The 17,513-nt window shown below is 43.6% G+C and overlaps 1 protein-coding gene across 1 annotated transcript in view; it reads left to right on the forward strand.

The window, feature by feature from the left end:
• The first annotated feature begins 15,015 nt into the window (after positions 1-15,015).
• LOC308579257 (connector enhancer of kinase suppressor of ras 2-like) overlaps positions 15,016-17,513 on the forward strand; it is a 314,404-nt gene continuing 311,906 nt past the window's right edge. The window contains exon 1 of the mRNA XM_081180125.1: positions 15,016-15,336. Coding sequence (XP_081036251.1) covers positions 15,270-15,336 — 67 coding nt within the window. The 5' untranslated portion in view covers positions 15,016-15,269. The remainder of the gene's footprint in view (positions 15,337-17,513) is intronic.

The following is a 17,513-nucleotide window of genomic DNA, read 5'->3' on the forward strand; positions in this document are numbered from 1 at the left end:
GACCACTTGACAACTGAGTTACAGAATCTCTCAAATGTGTTAATCGCCAACGGATACCAGCAAAACAGGGTTACGAAGCTAATCCAAAAAGAAACACCCCCCAAAAACCAAGACACAGAAGAAAACAATGGCATGGCCCTCCTTCCTTATATCAAGGGCACCACAGATAAAATTAGCAAAATCCTCCATAAACACAATATCAAAACAGCCTTTTGCACCAACCAAAAAATAGCCAATATCCTCAGAAACCCAAAAGATAAAATCCAGTTAGAAAACCAAGGGGTCTATGAAATACCCTGCAAAGTCTGCCCAGCCACGTACATTGGACAAACAAACAGACGAATAAATGCACGTATCGCAGAACACAAGAATGCCGTCAAAAAAGAAGAAAAAACTTCCTCTCTTTACCAACACATGAAAGAAACAGGACACGAAATTAATTTTGCGAATTCCAAATTGCTCTTTAACATGGAACATCACCACAAGAGAATAATCATGGAAGCCATCGAGATAGAGAAACACCCTCACAACATGAACAAGCGTGACGACACGTCCCGCCTGCCAGACATCTGGAAATTAGCCCTCCCCACAAAAACCGACACCAGAACCAGAGGCACACAGAACGCCATCTCCAATCAACCACACCAGACCCAAACCCAGACCCTCTCCACAGATAAATTACAGATACCATCCAGTAGCCAAACCATAGTGGCACCTCCGGATGCTGCACCCCCCTGCAATCCCTACACAGATCTGGCTGGCACAGGGCACAAAACCACAGCTCGCCCCTATACACGAAGCCAAGCCAGAGCACAACTAAGTGCAGTACAGCCATCTTCTCAGAAAAACTCTTCTCAGAAAAACTCAGAAAAACTCTTCACAAGCTCAAGAGGTCAAGACACGAAAGCTTTAGCAACTAATCCACACCTAATGACCCTCCTAAGTGGTACTCAGAATATCACTCAAGAAATCACTCAAGATATCCCTCAAGTAATTAATGAACAAAAGAAGGAAAGGCACAATAACCTGGGAACTTCCTCTCTGCCCAGAACGTTGGAGGCTATACACCACACCCCCTCCACAGTATTTATAGGAACTCAAACACTGAGATCCTGCTCTGTTCTAGTAACAAGAAGCCGAAAGCACCAGCCTGAAGATGACGAGTGAGACCTCGTCGAAACGTCGCCTAGACACCCCAACTCTTACACGGGAAGATACCCGAAAACACCAAAACCTGCATTCCTGTACCCGTGAAAATCTACGAAAGCATATATATATATATATATATATATATATATATATATATATATATTTGCTTTCGTAGATTTTCACGGGTACAGGAATGCAGGTTTTGGTGTCTTCGGGTGTCTTCCCGTGTAAGAGTTGGGGTGTCTAGGTGACGTTTCGACGAGGTCTCACTCGTCATCTTCAGGCTGGTGCTTTGTTCCAGTAACAAGAAGCCGAAAGCACCAGCCTGAAGATGACGAGTGAGACCTCGTCGAAACGTCGCCTAGACACCCCAACTCTTACACGGGAAGACACCCGAAGACACCAAAACCTGCATATATATATATATATATATATATATATATATATATATATATATATAATTATTTCATTGTATTATGATTGTGTGATATCACAATTTCATCCCTTCTTATTCCTTGTGGGGTAGATCGCTTGCCAGCACCCTGTGATCCACTGGCATCCCTCAACCCAATTTTTGGAATTTACAAGGTTTTGAGAAGCCAAGTCCTCCATATTTCACAGCACAACCATTCTCTGTATCTGCCCAGGATTGCCAAAAAGAAGAAGAAACCATTAGCCTGAAACTGTGATTCATATTATCATCCCATCTTGAAATGCCAAGAAGCACTTGGCTGAAAGGTCCTCTAAGGGCAAAGCGACACTAATAAGACAAATTAGAAGCCAGGCAGGTGAAACTGATGGGAGCATTGCGTGTAAATGTCCTTTTTCAAGTTTTAAAACACTAGAGCTAATAACAGAGTATGAGACAATTGGTGGGGATGGAAATGAAATTAAGTTTACTTTGTGCTTAAAGGTGGATAAAGAACTTAAACAGCTGTCCTTCAGAATTTGTACTTCCCTGAATATTGCAGTATAGTTCTCCAGTTGAGTAATGTGCATGAAAAAAAGGTATATTGGGGCAAAGCGTGCATAGAAATGCATATATTGGTGGAAATAATATACAGAAATGCATTATATTGTGCTCTGCAAAACTGCGTAAGTTCAACAGAATCACTTACCAAAAAATGTGCATTGTTGTGACTTTCGGCAGGGTTAGGCTCTGTGATGCCTGAGTCCCATATGATTCCTGGAATCCTGGATCCAGCAAGGGTTAAAATTCATTTGTTGAACAGGAGGCAACTTTCTTGGTGAGTTAATGGCCTAAGTATGGTCTTTAGTATAACAAAGGAAGTGGGTTTGTGCAAGAGGGCACATGGGTAGGGCCCCCTCCCTCACCTCATTGGTGGTAAGAAAGAAATTTGCAGCAGTGTGTGTGTGCGCGCGCGCGCATGCATGCACATGCACACTAGAAGCAGACAGAAGCCAAAAAGTGAGAGTCATGCTTGATTTCTGTTTTGATTGCAAGGCTGTGACTTCTGGGGTGTTCATGCTCTAAGCTCCAACATCATAGGCTTACGTTTATATATGTATAAATAAACCATGTATCATAAAGACACCACAGTCTCTGCTCTGCCTCGTTCCAAGAAAGCCAAACTGTGCCTGGAACCCCTGAAATCTCACACTGCTCAGAGATTGGGTTGGCAGTATATTAGGAGATTTTCACATTAAAGTGCTGGTGAATTTTCATGAGAACTTAAAAAATAATAATCCTGCAGACTGATACAGAAATGTAGATTACAGTTGTACCTTGGATCCTAAACACCTTGGAACTCAGACGTTTTGACTCCTGAATGCTGCAAGTGACTGTTCTGGTTTGCGAACATTCTTTTGGAACTTGAACGTCCAACGGGGTTTCCGTGGCTTCCATTTGGCTTCAGGAGCTTCTTGCAGAAGCCGCACTTTGGTTTCCGAACATTTTGGAAGTCGAACTGACTTCCAGAATGGATTTCTGTCTGAAAGTAGACTCTTTTCCAGGTCCAACTGTCCTCTCTTCCTCCTCCCTCCACTGTCTATTTTCTTACATTTCTTTAAGGGATGTAAATAGCTTGGTCTTAGGACATTATAACCACAAAGAGAATACACAACACCAATTTGCTAAAAGCTGTGCAGGGTCTTCCAGTAAACGTCTGGCTGCTGTTGCAAGATGAAAGGGTTAACCTCCAACATTTCCCTTCCCCATACACACACTTAATGGGAGTGCTGTCGCCTCTTGTTAATCTTGGGCTTCACTGACCCAATTCCCTCTTTCCCATAAAATACTTCACAGGCCACTACTTTTCAAATACAGCACATTCCATCTCAAGGCTTGCTTTATTCTTCACGTACGTTCTTCAAATGGCTGAACAATGCAGTAATCTTTTTGCTCAGAAAGTAGCAAGAGCCAAAAACTAATCTATCTGCTCAGGACTGCTCAAGAAGCAATGGGCTGAACTTGCAGAAATGGAGTTTGAGGCCAAATATTAGGGAAATAGTTCCTAATTGTCATGCAAAAGCTAAGCAACTGGGAGCTCCTTTTGCCCTGAAACAACTTCAGATTTGGCCTTCAGGACAACGCCCAAACTCAAAGGCCAGGTGTGGGACACCTTTCACTCTCTGGATGTTCCTGAAACTATAGTTCCCATGATTCCAGGCTACTGGCTGATGAGAGCTGTAGTTCAGCAACATCCTGAGGTCAAAGGTTCCCCACACCTGCCAACAACAATTGATGCTGGCCCTTTGGCTCTTCCTTTATTCAAAATATGACCCCTGTTACATTGGTTGCTGACCAAGGCTGTTTCTCAGTTCAAGAGATTCTGAAATCTCTTTCACTGGGATGTTTGGAAAGATAATCTGTGAGGCTCACATGTGCTGCCATACGTTATGGATGGGATGAAATGATCAGTAGAGTCTTGTGCAATACTGATTCAGTGGCTACCTTCCCATGTACTTTTGAGGTGTGGTATATAACCTGAATTAATGGTTTGGTTCACACATGCACGTGGATACCTTGATGTAGCATCAAGGGGTAGCTTACATGTGTGAATGAGCCTGCTCTGCTTTGGGCAGAAATGCCCTTGGCCAACCCTGTAGTCCTAATGTGCATTTACTACCACAGTGACAAGAGGTTGGGCAAAACTGAACTCCCAATAACTCAGCTTCAGTAGCTTTGTACAGTGCAGGCTAGTGATGAATGAATCTGTCAGTTGCAGTTTCTCTCATTTTCTTGGTTTTTTTTAATTCTTATGTATACTTATCCACATTTATGCTTCTGATTCCATTAAAAAAATAATAATCCTGATACAATTATTCAGCATTTTTGTGCAAATTTCTCCTGGTGTACACATTTTTGTATGCAATTTCTCCCTTTGTCCATAGTTTTGCAAACATTTTTGCCTAATGTAACTAATGCATTTCTGGATGTTATTGTCACTTTTAAATGTGCACTTTCCCCTAACAGGTGCATTTTTGTACACTTTATTTGGTCTGAGAACGGCATTGCAAAATTAAGGAAACTACACATTTTTTTAGGGATAACATTGTTTCAGTTCACATATTGTTTAAGGAACTGCAAATTAGGAAATTTTGCACTAAACCAAATTTCTCCCCCAACCTTCTTACAGGCCTGTGTTACAAAAAGCTAATGGGATAGTTGGAATTGCATCTATACCACAGCCTTAAGCTTGCTTAAGCTACTCCTCTTCTCTAGGAAATCATACCACCCTTCCCCAAACTACAATTCCATGGGTTCCTTGGAGGAAATAAAGTGAAAGCAGTATAAGCCAACGCTTAAAAGTAGGGCTGTGAGAACACATGGTTCTCCATTCTGTTCATTCTTCACTACAAGCAACACAGTCTCCACTCTACTGCAGTCCGTTTTCTACCAAAACCTACAATATACATCTCACTGTCTACTGTGGAAAAAATATGTAGCTTACTTAATTTACACAATTAATTGCATAATTATGTTGACGTTTGGTTATTTCACCACATCTATTTCAATGCAAAGGAAACACAATGCAACCAAGTGGTGTTTGTGTGTATAAAAAATGTAATCAATTGTGTATCATTTGCAGATGAAAAGCAACAACAGCAGTGAATGCCGGTCGTATTTGCTGGATTGATTTCCTTTCAAGACAGAGCATGAATAAATAGACATAGGCAACTTCTACTCCTGTTTCCAGCTGAATTCTCTGACCTCCCTGCATCTAAATCTGTAGATGCTGAAAGAGAAGAGTATAGATGAATCTATCTGGGTCCAAGCATTGCCCACTGCAGTTGAGATGGCATGATATTTGGAGGGTGCCATGAGGAGTAGAAAGTCGTTCTGCTTCCTTTCCATCACACCTTTCTTTAAGGAAGTAAGCAGCATGCTTGCTTTAATTTTTAACCTATTTATATCTTCTAACTATTATGGATATTATTATGCTAATGGGATGTGTATATCCCACTAGGGAGGTGCATCAAAGGATGCAGCAGAAGTTGATTTATACAGTCATTTGCATTATATTAGCATATTTCAAAATTCATCAGATCTCTACCACCTTTCTCAGGCTTAGAATAACTTTGGTTGGTTTGAGGATCAAAACTGTACTGGTTAGCCATTCATAATTAATGTGGGCACCCCCCTTTCTCCTTATCTTGAATCTGATTTTTCCAAGATAACAAAACCAAACCTAATATTTTAAAAAAAACTAACAAGAATCTATCATCTGTCTGGTTTTATTTTATTTCAAATGACCTTATACTATGATATCTCAAGTGGTGAATAGCAGCAAATCTGGAAACATGTTCATTTTAAACATATTTAAAGAAGGCAGAGAGGGAGAAGACATATGGAATTAAAAGAAAAACATTATCCCCCCCCCCGCCGCCCCCCAACTGTAGTGTAATTTGAAACAGGAAGATAACAAACCCTGAAATTGTGGTTTGATTTACAAATGCTTTAGCAGTTTTAATTAGGGGCATAAATTAGAGGAAAGCTGGAGCTTCATCAGAAAGAACAAGAAAGCATTATGCATCACAGTAGCATTTTATGGTTCTCTATGAAGGTATAATGCTATGTCCATGCCTCTAAAATGCAATGAGAATGCATTTAGCACTAACAATGGGGCTTGGGACAAAAAAAAATGCAGCTTGCTCCACACACCCATTGAAAGAAAGAAAGAAAGAAAGAAAGAAAGAAAGAAAGAAAGAAAGAAAGAAAGTAAACAAATTTCAAAAGCAGCAGTAGTACAGTATATTTTATTATGACCAGCTGAAAGGTGACAAAGTGGTGAGGTTCTCCCCACTCTGTCCATATTCACAAAGACCATCTGAAAGAGCCACAGACCAGTGAAATCAAGGACTTAAATTTGTGCCATTTGAGCAAAATACCTTGATTGGGCCCACTTCTTCAGTCACTGCCACCGATGCCCATTTGATGTCCTCTCACTTTGGTCCCAATCCACACCACAGCCCAGAGACAAAGATGAGTGGCTGCTCCTGCTCCTTTTCTCTCCCATTGCTGTATTGGGGCTCCTCTAGCCAACCTATTTATTGAGCGTTCTTCCCAATTTGCTCACACAAAGCTTACACAGAGGTCAAACTATGCCTGGTCTTTATTGAGCATTCACATTGATTTAGCTATGTTGTCTCCCGTCTTACCAAGTTTGGAGATCAAGGCAAGGAACCATCAGAAAAGCAAAATCCAACCTATTTGGCTAGGGGGCCAGCATAAAGAATGACCTGCTGGTTTTGTGAATGAGCCTTGTGGCAAAGAAGACCACATCCTGCCACAGTCTGACTTCTCCAAGCCATTCAAGCAAGGACTAACATAAAATAGTTGTGGATCCCTACAGCTAGGAGCAGTGGTGGCTGGTATCCATATGGACTGGTAGGGTGGAAGAGCTAGGCTACCAGTAGGTGAAGCCAATGACAGGCTATGCCAACTGATTCTAGCTTTGTTCCTATAGTACTCCTTGCTGAATTCCACAAGAGTAAAACTGAGGCTAGGGAGGAGGAAGCTGGCAGAAGCAGAAACACTCCCAGCACTGGTTGCAAGTAAGAAAGGCAGGCAGGGGCTGGCTGAGAGCAGATTGAGGTTGCCTATTTGCTCCCAATAGACTAGTCTCCATTGACTGAGAGGGAGATAGGGACATTTTAAAGAAATAAATCATGGGAAGCATTTGCAGCAGGGACAGCGCATCCTGTTTTGCCGTTTGAGGCAAAACGGAAAGTATTGTCCCACTCTGCCCCTCCACTTTGCACCACCATGCCCCTTCCACCCACCTCTGCCACACTGTATGCACCACTGCCTGATTTTTGCAGCTTTTCTAAGGCATGCCCACCTTCTATTGTGCATCATGCAAATAAAATGCTCCCCCGTATCCCCTTTCCAGTGCACCACTGCTTCCAGCTCCCTTTGCTGCATCCCTTTCAGGGGGGCTGTTCCAAAGGCTGCACTGGAAACCTTGTGCTTGAAGCCTTCTGTAAGGTGGTGGGACAGAACAGTCCTTCTGGCACCAGTGCCAATGCTGCTTACAGTGTGGTAAAGTCAAGCTCATTCAGACACACTGGCAGAAGCACCAGATGGTGGCAGCAGTGGTCCTACTGGTGTAACCTCGACCTGGCAGCTGCCCCATTCCTATCCAGGTAAGCAACAGTGAAGCAAATGTTAGAAGGGCTGATGTGCACCTCCATCTCCCCCCCCCCAGCTGCTGCCTGTGAACATGTGCCCTAGAAAGAAGACAATGATGGCAGACAGTCTTAGATGTGTGTCTGCAGTACACAGAGTGTGTGCACCTGTGAAGCTGCCCTCAAACATTTATGTATCTATAAGGTCTGAAAGCACTTTGGATGCTTAATTGTGCATTGGAAGTTGCCAGGGGTTGTGCGGAGTGATAGCTGGAAGCAAAAGCTCCTGTAACCTTTTAGAAAATTCCAGGTTATTCACAGTGGAACTAGCAAGGCTATTATAGTATCAATGGTTTCTGAAGCCAGCTGTTCAGTCGTCTTAGCGGGAACAAGCAATGGAAAGATCACTTAACAGCACATCAGTGTATCACACCTTTGACACACTGCACCTTGTCACAGTGGTAAGTGTGTGATGGTGGGAAGATTCTCTCTCTCTCTCTCTCTCTCTCTCTCTCTCTCTCTCTCTGTGTGTGTGTGTGTGTGTGTGTGTGTGTGTGTGTTTAGGTAGCCAAAAGTGACTTCTGTTGCAGCATCAAACTGAGGAATATGCCAGAAGGATGCCTGAGGAGTCTCGAGAGATTTAGCTTTTTAAATTATTATTCTAAGATCTGAAGCTGTTAAGAAGAGCCTTTTCAGAACAGGAGCAGATCAGGAGCAGAAAGGATCAGGAAGGGAATCTGGGAAAAGGTTATAGCCTTCCAGAGGAATGGGCTGCAGCATGTTGTAGCAGGGGATGGGGGACCTCTGCTCCTCTTTTTGGTTTTTTTAGGTCAATTGTCCTGGTGCTTGTAGTTTCTACAGAGCATGTCTGATTTATGCATCTGCTGTAGTTAGATAGAAGGTCCCTGGGGAAGTAGAGGCTGAAAATAAAATGTAGGTCTGTTGTTTGGTCTGAAGGAGACTTGTGGGAGAGGAGCAACAAAGCTTTCCATAGGAAGCCAGGAATCAGGACAAATGTGAAAGCTACTGTTGATTTGGGTCATTGCAAAATGTCTGGGAAACATGGTTCACATGTACCTTGGACTACATAAGGTGAAGCATGCACAAGGTGGTAGTGAACATCACATACCTGCACCCTGCCACATTTGAGCATAAGAACATAGCAGTATTCTTTTGAGCCCTTCTGGATCAGCCCAATGGCCCATCTAGTTCAGCATCCTGTTTTCATAGTGGTTATGCCCTAACAGGATGCCCATAAGCAAGACCTGATTGCAACAGCACTCTCGCTTCCTGTGATTTCCAGCAACTGGTATTCAAATAGAAGGGTTAATAGCCTTTGATAGCCTTATCTTCTATGAATCTGTCTAATCCTCTTTTAAAGCCATCCAAACTGGTATGTATGTATGTATGTATGTATGTATGTATGTATGTATACATACCCCACCCATCTGGCTGGGTTTCCCAGCCACTCTGGGCAGCTTCTAACAAAATATTAAAATACAATAGTCCGCAACTTCCCTAAATGGTATCCATCATTGCCCCTCTCCTGTGGGAGCAAATGCCATACTTTAATTGTGCATTGTGTACAATACTACTTTCTTTTGTCTATCCTAAACCCTGCAACATTCAGTTTTATTTGATGTCCATGAGTGTTATGAGTGTAGGAGATTTTAGCAGTCAAACCTAGCAATGCATGTTTTCTAGTTAGTATATGAAGGTGTTAAGAACCACAGAGTTCTAATTACTAGAGTAGGCATAGGTCATATAATCACAGATTTGTAGAGTAGAAAAGGAGCCCAAAGGGCCATCTAGTCATGCCCCCTATTCTCCTGAAAGGGAGGAGTAAAGCCTATTTCCTGATCCTCTCTCTCTCTCTCTCTCTCTCTCTCTCTTCATTGTAAGCCATGAAGGTGGATTTGTTTCAACATAGCTGCCAACCTCAGACACACGTCTGAGGCAGCTTTGCTGTGCTTCTACATAAGATTTCTACATTATTCTATTGCTGCTGCAAAAGGAAAATGCTTGTCTGAGGCCTAGACATGGTAAGTAAAACATTCTAAACTTACTTTGTAGTCAGTGCTCTGTTTATTGAAAACAGTTTGTGGTCTATTTATTGAAAAGGGGGTAAAAAAGGATCCACTGCTTCATGCAGCTGAATTGAGTAAATAAGGTTTGAAAGCCTATATTCTCATACTTCATGAAACTGCTTAACAGAGGGATTGCAAAGCCCCACATTTTAAAAACAGGTACCAACAGTTTTTCTTTGTGTTCAGCCACACACATGGATCTCTAGAGGATTAAATATTGTAATAGAACTAGAGTACCAGAAGTAGAGTACCATTCTACCAGTGAATGGTAGAAATTAGATAATATTTGGGTTGTGAAGGGAAATACAAGCTGAACAACTGTGCCAGTCAGGAAATTCCTGGGTTAGCTTGTGCAACCCAGCCTGGCTGGACTAGCCAAATACTAAGCCATTAAGGGCCATATGCAATGCACAAGAACTGTCCTCCTTGGTTCTGACAAGTGAACAGAGACAGGAGAATTGACAGGTTGCCAAGGTGATGGGGTGTGTCACAGAAAAATCTGTAATGTTTTAAATCTAAAGGTGTTCTGGGAACAAGAAATAGGAAGTAAGGAGAACCATTTTGGTGCTACTGCCTGAAAGAGGCTGCACCAAGAGACTAGGAGCCATGACTGGCTGCTGCTTTGGACCCAGGCTTGCTGAATCTAAAAAGGGACAATGAGAGGCACTCTGCTGTGTCTCTGTTTTCCTAATGGAAACACAACCCTGAGTGAGTGCATAGAACCCTCCCAGAAGCTTACTATTGCTTGGCAGAGATCGGGAGTGGCATGCAACCTTCGTTACAGTATAATTAATATATCCTCTTACCAATTATCTAAATACAGTGGTACCTCAGGTTAAGTACTTAATTCGTTCCGGAGGTCCGTACTTAACCTGAAACTGTTCTTAACCCGAAGCACCACTTTAGCTAATGGGGTCTCCCACTGCCGCCGCACTGCCAGAGCCCGATTTCTGCTCTTATCCTGAAGCAAAGTTCTGAACCTGAAGCACTATTTCTGGGTTAGCGGAGTATGTAACCTGAAGCGTATGTAACCCGAGGTACCACTGTATGCAGACAGAAACAAAAACAAGGAGAAGGAGCACTAACCTTCATTTTCCTTGCCCTCTCCTTCTGGGCACTGGTGCAGATTGGGGCAAGAGGGAGAGGGCAGGTGGGGATGGGCAGAAAACCCCAGGTTCAGTCCCCAGCATCCCCAGGTAGTCTCTGGTCGGAAATCCCAAAATGACACTGCCAGCTAGTGTGGTGTATGGGTGGGGAACTGCAGGCCATATTGCCTTCTGGAAAACATCCCAGGGGGCCACATGCCAAGGACCAGAAGCAAAACTGGGTGGAGCCATGGTTTAAATTTTACCTCTGTGCAATGTGCTCATTTCCACACTCCTGTCTATCCTCTTTCTAAGCAACACAAAAGGCGTCATCAGAGTTCAAGGGTACATTCCAGCCAGGCAAAAACACATGGGTTGCACAGCATGGCCAGTGAGGGGTGTGTTGTCTGCAGAGAGTTTCAAGGGCCAGATAGAAGCACTTGGAGGGCCACATTTGGCCCTTGATCCTCAGTTTCCCTGCCACTGATGCAAACAATGCTGAGCTTCCTATGTTCTTAACACATAGTGATGGCAGTGATAGGGAGCCCCACCTGCCCAACTAGGGTGTTTTGCCCAAAGTCCTCCCAAAACCCAGAGATGATATATTGGTGTGAATTTACCCTCTGGTGGCTCATAAGTCAGCTCAACTAGGTTTTGCACGCTGTGCTTTCTAATTTGAGGGCATGTTTCCAGGCTCTGGCCACAGAGCAGCAAATAGAGCAAGGCTGAATCAGAAGCAGATTTTTTTTTAAAGAACTAGGACAGGGCAAGCCAACAGCTCAGCTATATTCTACTGCTTAAAAAAAAAAACCATTGCCAAAAAAAGTGGGGGAGATAAAACCAGCTGTGTAAGACCAAACAGATGCTCTAGTCATATACATCACATGACACGGAAGCATTAATAGCCAATGCTGTCACGTTGCAGAGGTTGCTTTCTGCTGTCTTTGTAACTATAGGTTAATATATTGTTATGACACAGCCTATTCCATTTTGCTTAAGAGTCCATTTTCAATATAACCCAAGCAGGATAGTTTTTCAATATTCAGTCAACTGGTACTCCTTAGTGCTAAACAATCCTAGGTCACAGTCTAGGGCAGAGGTGGGGAAACTGTGGCACTCCAGATGTTGTTGGACTCCCAACTCCCATTAGCCCAAGCCAGCATCACCAATGGGCAGAGAAGCTATAATCCAACAACATCTGGAGGATAACAAGTTGCCCACCCTGGTTCAGAGCAGCGTTTGTGAAGTGAAGCAGTTCTGTTGCTGTAACAGCAGCAGCATTATAGGAATCACATTTGTGAACATATTCACTCATCAATTATTTCGTACCTTCCAAGTGTCCCGATTTTCCAGGGTCGGTCACAGAATTACAAAAGTCATCTCAGCTTCTGATTCAGTCCTGGAAAGTCCCTATTTTCCCCACCAGTGCAACCGCTGCTGAGCTTTGGAAGGAAGATGCTGCAAGGTAGCATCCCATGGACTATCCATAGCTACTGCTGCTGGCCTATTCCCTTGGGCAGCCCATAGTGGCTTTGGAGAGCAGGCAATGAGAAGAAGCTGCAACTGTGGCTGCCAAGGTCCAACCCTACATGACACACTCGCTCTGAGGGACAGGCATTGGGCAGGGTCACCCTGGGCAGGAAGAAAGGCAGTGAGAAATGGAGTTCAAGGAGTCTTGATTTTAAAAAAGAAACACTTTGTGTGTCCACGTCTGTCAGAGATGGGGTACCTGTAACTCCACAAGTGTTACTAGTCTGTAGTTTGCAATTATTCCTGACCATCAGCCATGCTGGCTGGAGCTGGTGGGAGTTTTAGTTGTCCAAGAACTTCTCTTCTTCTCTTCTTCTCTTCTTTGGCGATGACTCGTAGCCGAGTAAGATTGTCTTCCATAAACATGGTTTTAACAGTGAGTCTGTAAGTGACTGTGGAGGCCAATTCTGGATCCACACGTCCTTCCACAGTGGGGACATTGGTTTCCGGGCAGGAGTTGATTATGGTGTGGATTTGCCAAAGCCCATGACACCTTTGGTAAAGGCTGTTCTCCAATTGGAGCACTCACAGGCTGGTGTTTCCCGGTTGTCAGTGTTTATACTACATTTTTTAAGATTGAGACAGTCATTAAACCTCTTTTGTTGACCACCAGCATTAGGCTTTCCATTTTTAAGTTCGGAATAGAGTAGTTGCTTTGGAAGATGATCAGCAGGCATCTGCACAACATGACCAGTCCAACAAAGTTGATGTTGAAGAATCATTGCTTCAACACTGCACTAGAGGGTCACAGGTCACCCATCCCTGGAGGAACCAATAACAGTACTTAAGGGAGTGGAGTTATCTGTGAAGTTTCATTGGAAATTACCATCTCTTGCCAACTATAGATTTCCCCTGAGTAGGACAGCATGAAGGAATCCCTCAATATGCACACAGATCCCTATGTTCAAGGTTTACCTATGCAGGTGTGTTTTCCCCTGTGACATTTCTCTGTATTCCTAGAAATGTGCAGCATCCCTCAGCATTCTCTTGCTATGTCTTATCAAAGTTCTTTTAGCTTCTTCTCAGAAGTATTCAAAAAATGTGTTTGCCTGTGCTGAACCTCCATTTTTCATCTCAAATGTGCAAACCTTCTAGAATAGCGATAGGGGAACCTCTGCTTTCACAAATGTTGTTAAACCACAACTCCCATCAGTCCTGACCAACAGCAATGCTAGTTAGGGCAGCTGGGACTCGGCGTCTTGTAAAATTCAGAGGGCCACAGGGTTTCCCATAACTGTTGCTGAAGCTGATTTAATGCTCCTCAGAAGTCCTACATATGTGCTGCTCCAGCAGGCAACATTTGGAGTGGACCCTGTATGCTTCCAATATTATGCTATGTTGCCTGACTATGGAAGAAGGAAGTTGTTGCCTTGACATGCCCAGGGCTGGAGGCTGGGGTGGAGAGAGACCATGCAGAATTCTAAGCAAGAGGCTGCTGTTCCAGAGGCAGGAAGGATGTTGCTGTGGTCCATTACTTCTCTTCCCTCTCCCCCTCCTTCTTCCATGAAAGTGAGCATCTTGTGACCAACCCACCTTGGACAGTGGAAGACAGATAATCACAGGGTGTGCAGTCGCTTAACCCTCTGACAGAGGACATATGTTCTGTGAAATACGAAGTTCTCCATAGAACTTCAGAAGCACACCTACTTGAGCAATGAATCCAGTGCAAACCCTCCTTCTCATGTTATAATAACCCCTCTTCCAAGCAGCAGAAGTTTAGCTTCTGCAGGGTGTGTGTGTGTGTGTGTGTGTGTGTGTGTGTGTGTGTGTGAAATCTCCAGTGAATTTCAGAAGGAATTAAATGCTGGAGACTTAAAAAATAAATAAACCATGCACTACCTTGGACTTCTTATATTGCAGCCCGTGGCCAATGACAGTGTAGAAGAGGATTCATGAGGTGATGCTGTTCTTTTGCCATAAACGAGGCACAGAAATGAGAAAAGGGCACTGGGGTCTCCGAACACTGAGAGGGGCTAATCTGAGATGGACAAGGGCTACCTTGGTACGGCTCTCAGTCCCGCTCCTGCATGTGACGCTCTGAATTACATGATTATAGATGCCGGTGGTGACATCCTGCATTTGTGTGTATATGAAGATGCTCAGCATTTATTTATTTATTTATTTATTTTTTTGCTGGCAGCTGCCAAACGCTATCATGCTTTCTTTTAATTCTTCAGTGACAGTCAGCATCTTTTGCCGCTGAACAGAGACAATCCGCTATCAAGTTCCAGCTAGCAATATCGTTATCTTTGCATTCGTCTTCTCCCACCCTCCCACCCCTTGTCTTCCCTCCCTCCCTCCCTCTCTCTCCTTTCTCATCCGTGATCCCCAGAGCCAGTCAAAAATCCAGCTCTAGAGGCTGGAATAGCAGGGGGGAAGAGGGGAGGCTGGAACAGCTGAAGTGTGCACTGTAATTTCATATTTGTGCCAGCCTAAATAAGTAGATCATTGGGTGTAGAGACTGCCTCTTTCTTTTTCCCCCCTTTTTCCGTAAGTAAGTAGAGACACACTGCACCATTTCCTGATTCAGTGAGCTCTAGAGGGCTGCTGGCTGTGTGCGGCAGGGGAGGTGCTAAAGCTGATCAAGCAGCGTAATTTTATACATTACTGAATCAGTGCAGGAAAAAGCTGGAGGGACAAAGCGTCAGCTCATCTTTGGACTGCATCGTGAAATCCTCCCGCTTTCTCCTCTAGCCATGCTCTGAGAGATCCGTTTCATTTCCCTCACACCCACCCACCCCTCTCTCTTTTTCCCTTTCCTGCTTCCCATTCCTCTTTTTCTCAATATTTTCCCTCCTCCTCCTCGTGTGAACGATAAAGTGGTCTGATGATGGCCCTCGTTATGGAACCTATTAGCAAGTGGATGCCCAAACAAGTAGTGGATTGGATGAAAGGTAAGAGTATTTCTATATTGCAATCTGCCTCTCTCTCTCTCTCTCTCTCTCTCTCTCTCTCTCTCTCTCTCTCTCTCTCTCTCCTCTCCCCGCTGGCCTTTCATAACCTGCGCTTTAGGCATGATACAGTGTTGTGATCCCAGCCCCTGCTCCTTTCCAATGTGCAGAGTTCTCTCAGTTTTGAAGATCGGTATGCTGTCTCATGCAAGCGAGTTGACTGAGAAAGAGGCACGACTGAATGGAGACAGGCTGTTTTTGGTGCGTGCGTGTGCGTGTTTAATTTGACACTCCAATGCTAAAGTGCCGCTGGAATCTCTTGGATGAGAGCTGATTGCATGTGTGAGCCCAAACCCTGGCGGGACTGTAGAATGTGCCCGTGCTCTAAGCAGCAGAAGACACCTCCCTCTCCCCATTTAGCCATTGCACAGTGTAATGATCTTATGCCTGCCTGTCTTTAAAAAATGCCCTGATTATCTCTGATGTGTTCGGAACAGGTGATTTGATGCAGTAGGTTGCAGCACTAAGTGTGTGTGTGTGTGTGTGTGTGTGTGTGTGTGTGTGTGTGTGTGTGTGGATTCAAGCATATAGCTAGTGATGGGAGGATGACACCCTTGATTCCTGAGCCATGTACAGGTTGCTTGGAGTCTGGGCTCCCCAGCTTTGCTTGTAGCTTCTCTGTATTTTGTGTCATGCAACCTCCGTGACAATCTCCCCACAACCCGCCCCAGCACTGTGGACAGTGCAGCCCCTGCCATATATGGAGAGTACAACGAGGGAGCAGCAAGGGACACCTGAAAACAACCTTGCAGGAGAAACTCTTCAGGATAACTTGGCAGGAATTACGGATTCCACAAACACGCACCCACAGCATGCATTGTGTAGTCACTACCACCATACAAGCCCATGTTTTCTATCTGGAAACTCAGTCTATGGTATCAGTAGGCATTAATTTGGACAGGAGGCAGTGAAGTACTTTTCTGAACACAATGAATCTTGTTTCTTTTTTCCTGAGTAAGGAGGGGGGTGCAAGCAATAGTATGTATCTGTGGAGACCTACATTGCGAGAAAGGGCTGGCCTTAAGGAGCAAGCTAAGTACTCACATTTTCTGCTTTGCAAAATGAACTCTGGTGGAACATTTTCTTTGTGATGTAGGGACACACGGTAACAAGCAACATACTTCTATTTATATATGCATATGCAATACACAGGCCTTCATTATATTGCTGTGTGTGTGTGTGTGTGTGTGTGTGTGTGTGCGCATATCTGCATGCAGTATTATACTGAAGGACCATCACCTTTTCCTTTTAAAATTCCTTTACTATTAAACCAGACATTGGTTTTAATTTGTATGCAATTAATATAGCCCTGATCTCCAAAAGGTGCATTGTATGTACAAAATATGATACACAATATAATTCAGTTCAATATATGGCCCAAGTTGGAATCCAAGACTGCTTATATTTCATGACATAATTCTACATGGTTATGCATAGGGATAATTTTTGAGTTGGGTGGAATGTACTCCCTGCTTCTACTCTGCAAAACTGCCACTATTCATACACACAATAGTTTTGTGCAACTCTTCTTGCCAACAGGGTAGTATGTGTTGTGCTGTTACACACCTGTACCCTCAACATAAGCCCTCGTATGGGTGGGTGACATCTGAAGAATCCAAAAACTTGGCTTCTCAAGAATCCATTTCTTGACCCTCATGGAGGGGGTCATTATTCCAATATGGCTAAGCCAGGAAAAGTCTTGAAATTAACAAGGTCTTGGGACACCACTGAAATAGAGCACTGGTGTCTAAGAGGGAAGATTCCACCTTTTAGATAGCTTTGTTACTGTATTCAAAGGGTTTGTGGGTGTAGTGAAAATGTTACATTTCCAAAACGCAGGTGATATGATGGGTCGCAACACTACTGGAGGCATGGTTTTCTAAATAAATAAATAAATAAATAAAAATTAATAATAGTACTTGTTGCTGGATTCCAGATAGATCTTGGTTTTATATTTACAACATAGCTGAGAAAGAAAATCCACCACCAGTGGAATGAGCACTTTTCTCATCCTCTATGTGTGCAAACAGTTTTTTTCGAATGACAAATAAGGACACAACTCTTACTTATCCCAAACACTTAGGATTTAATCAGACAACGTATTGTTAAAATGATGATTA

Source organism: Podarcis bocagei (genome assembly GCF_964188305.1).
Source record: "Podarcis bocagei genome assembly, chromosome: Z".
Lineage (NCBI taxonomy): Eukaryota > Metazoa > Chordata > Lepidosauria > Squamata > Lacertidae > Podarcis > Podarcis bocagei.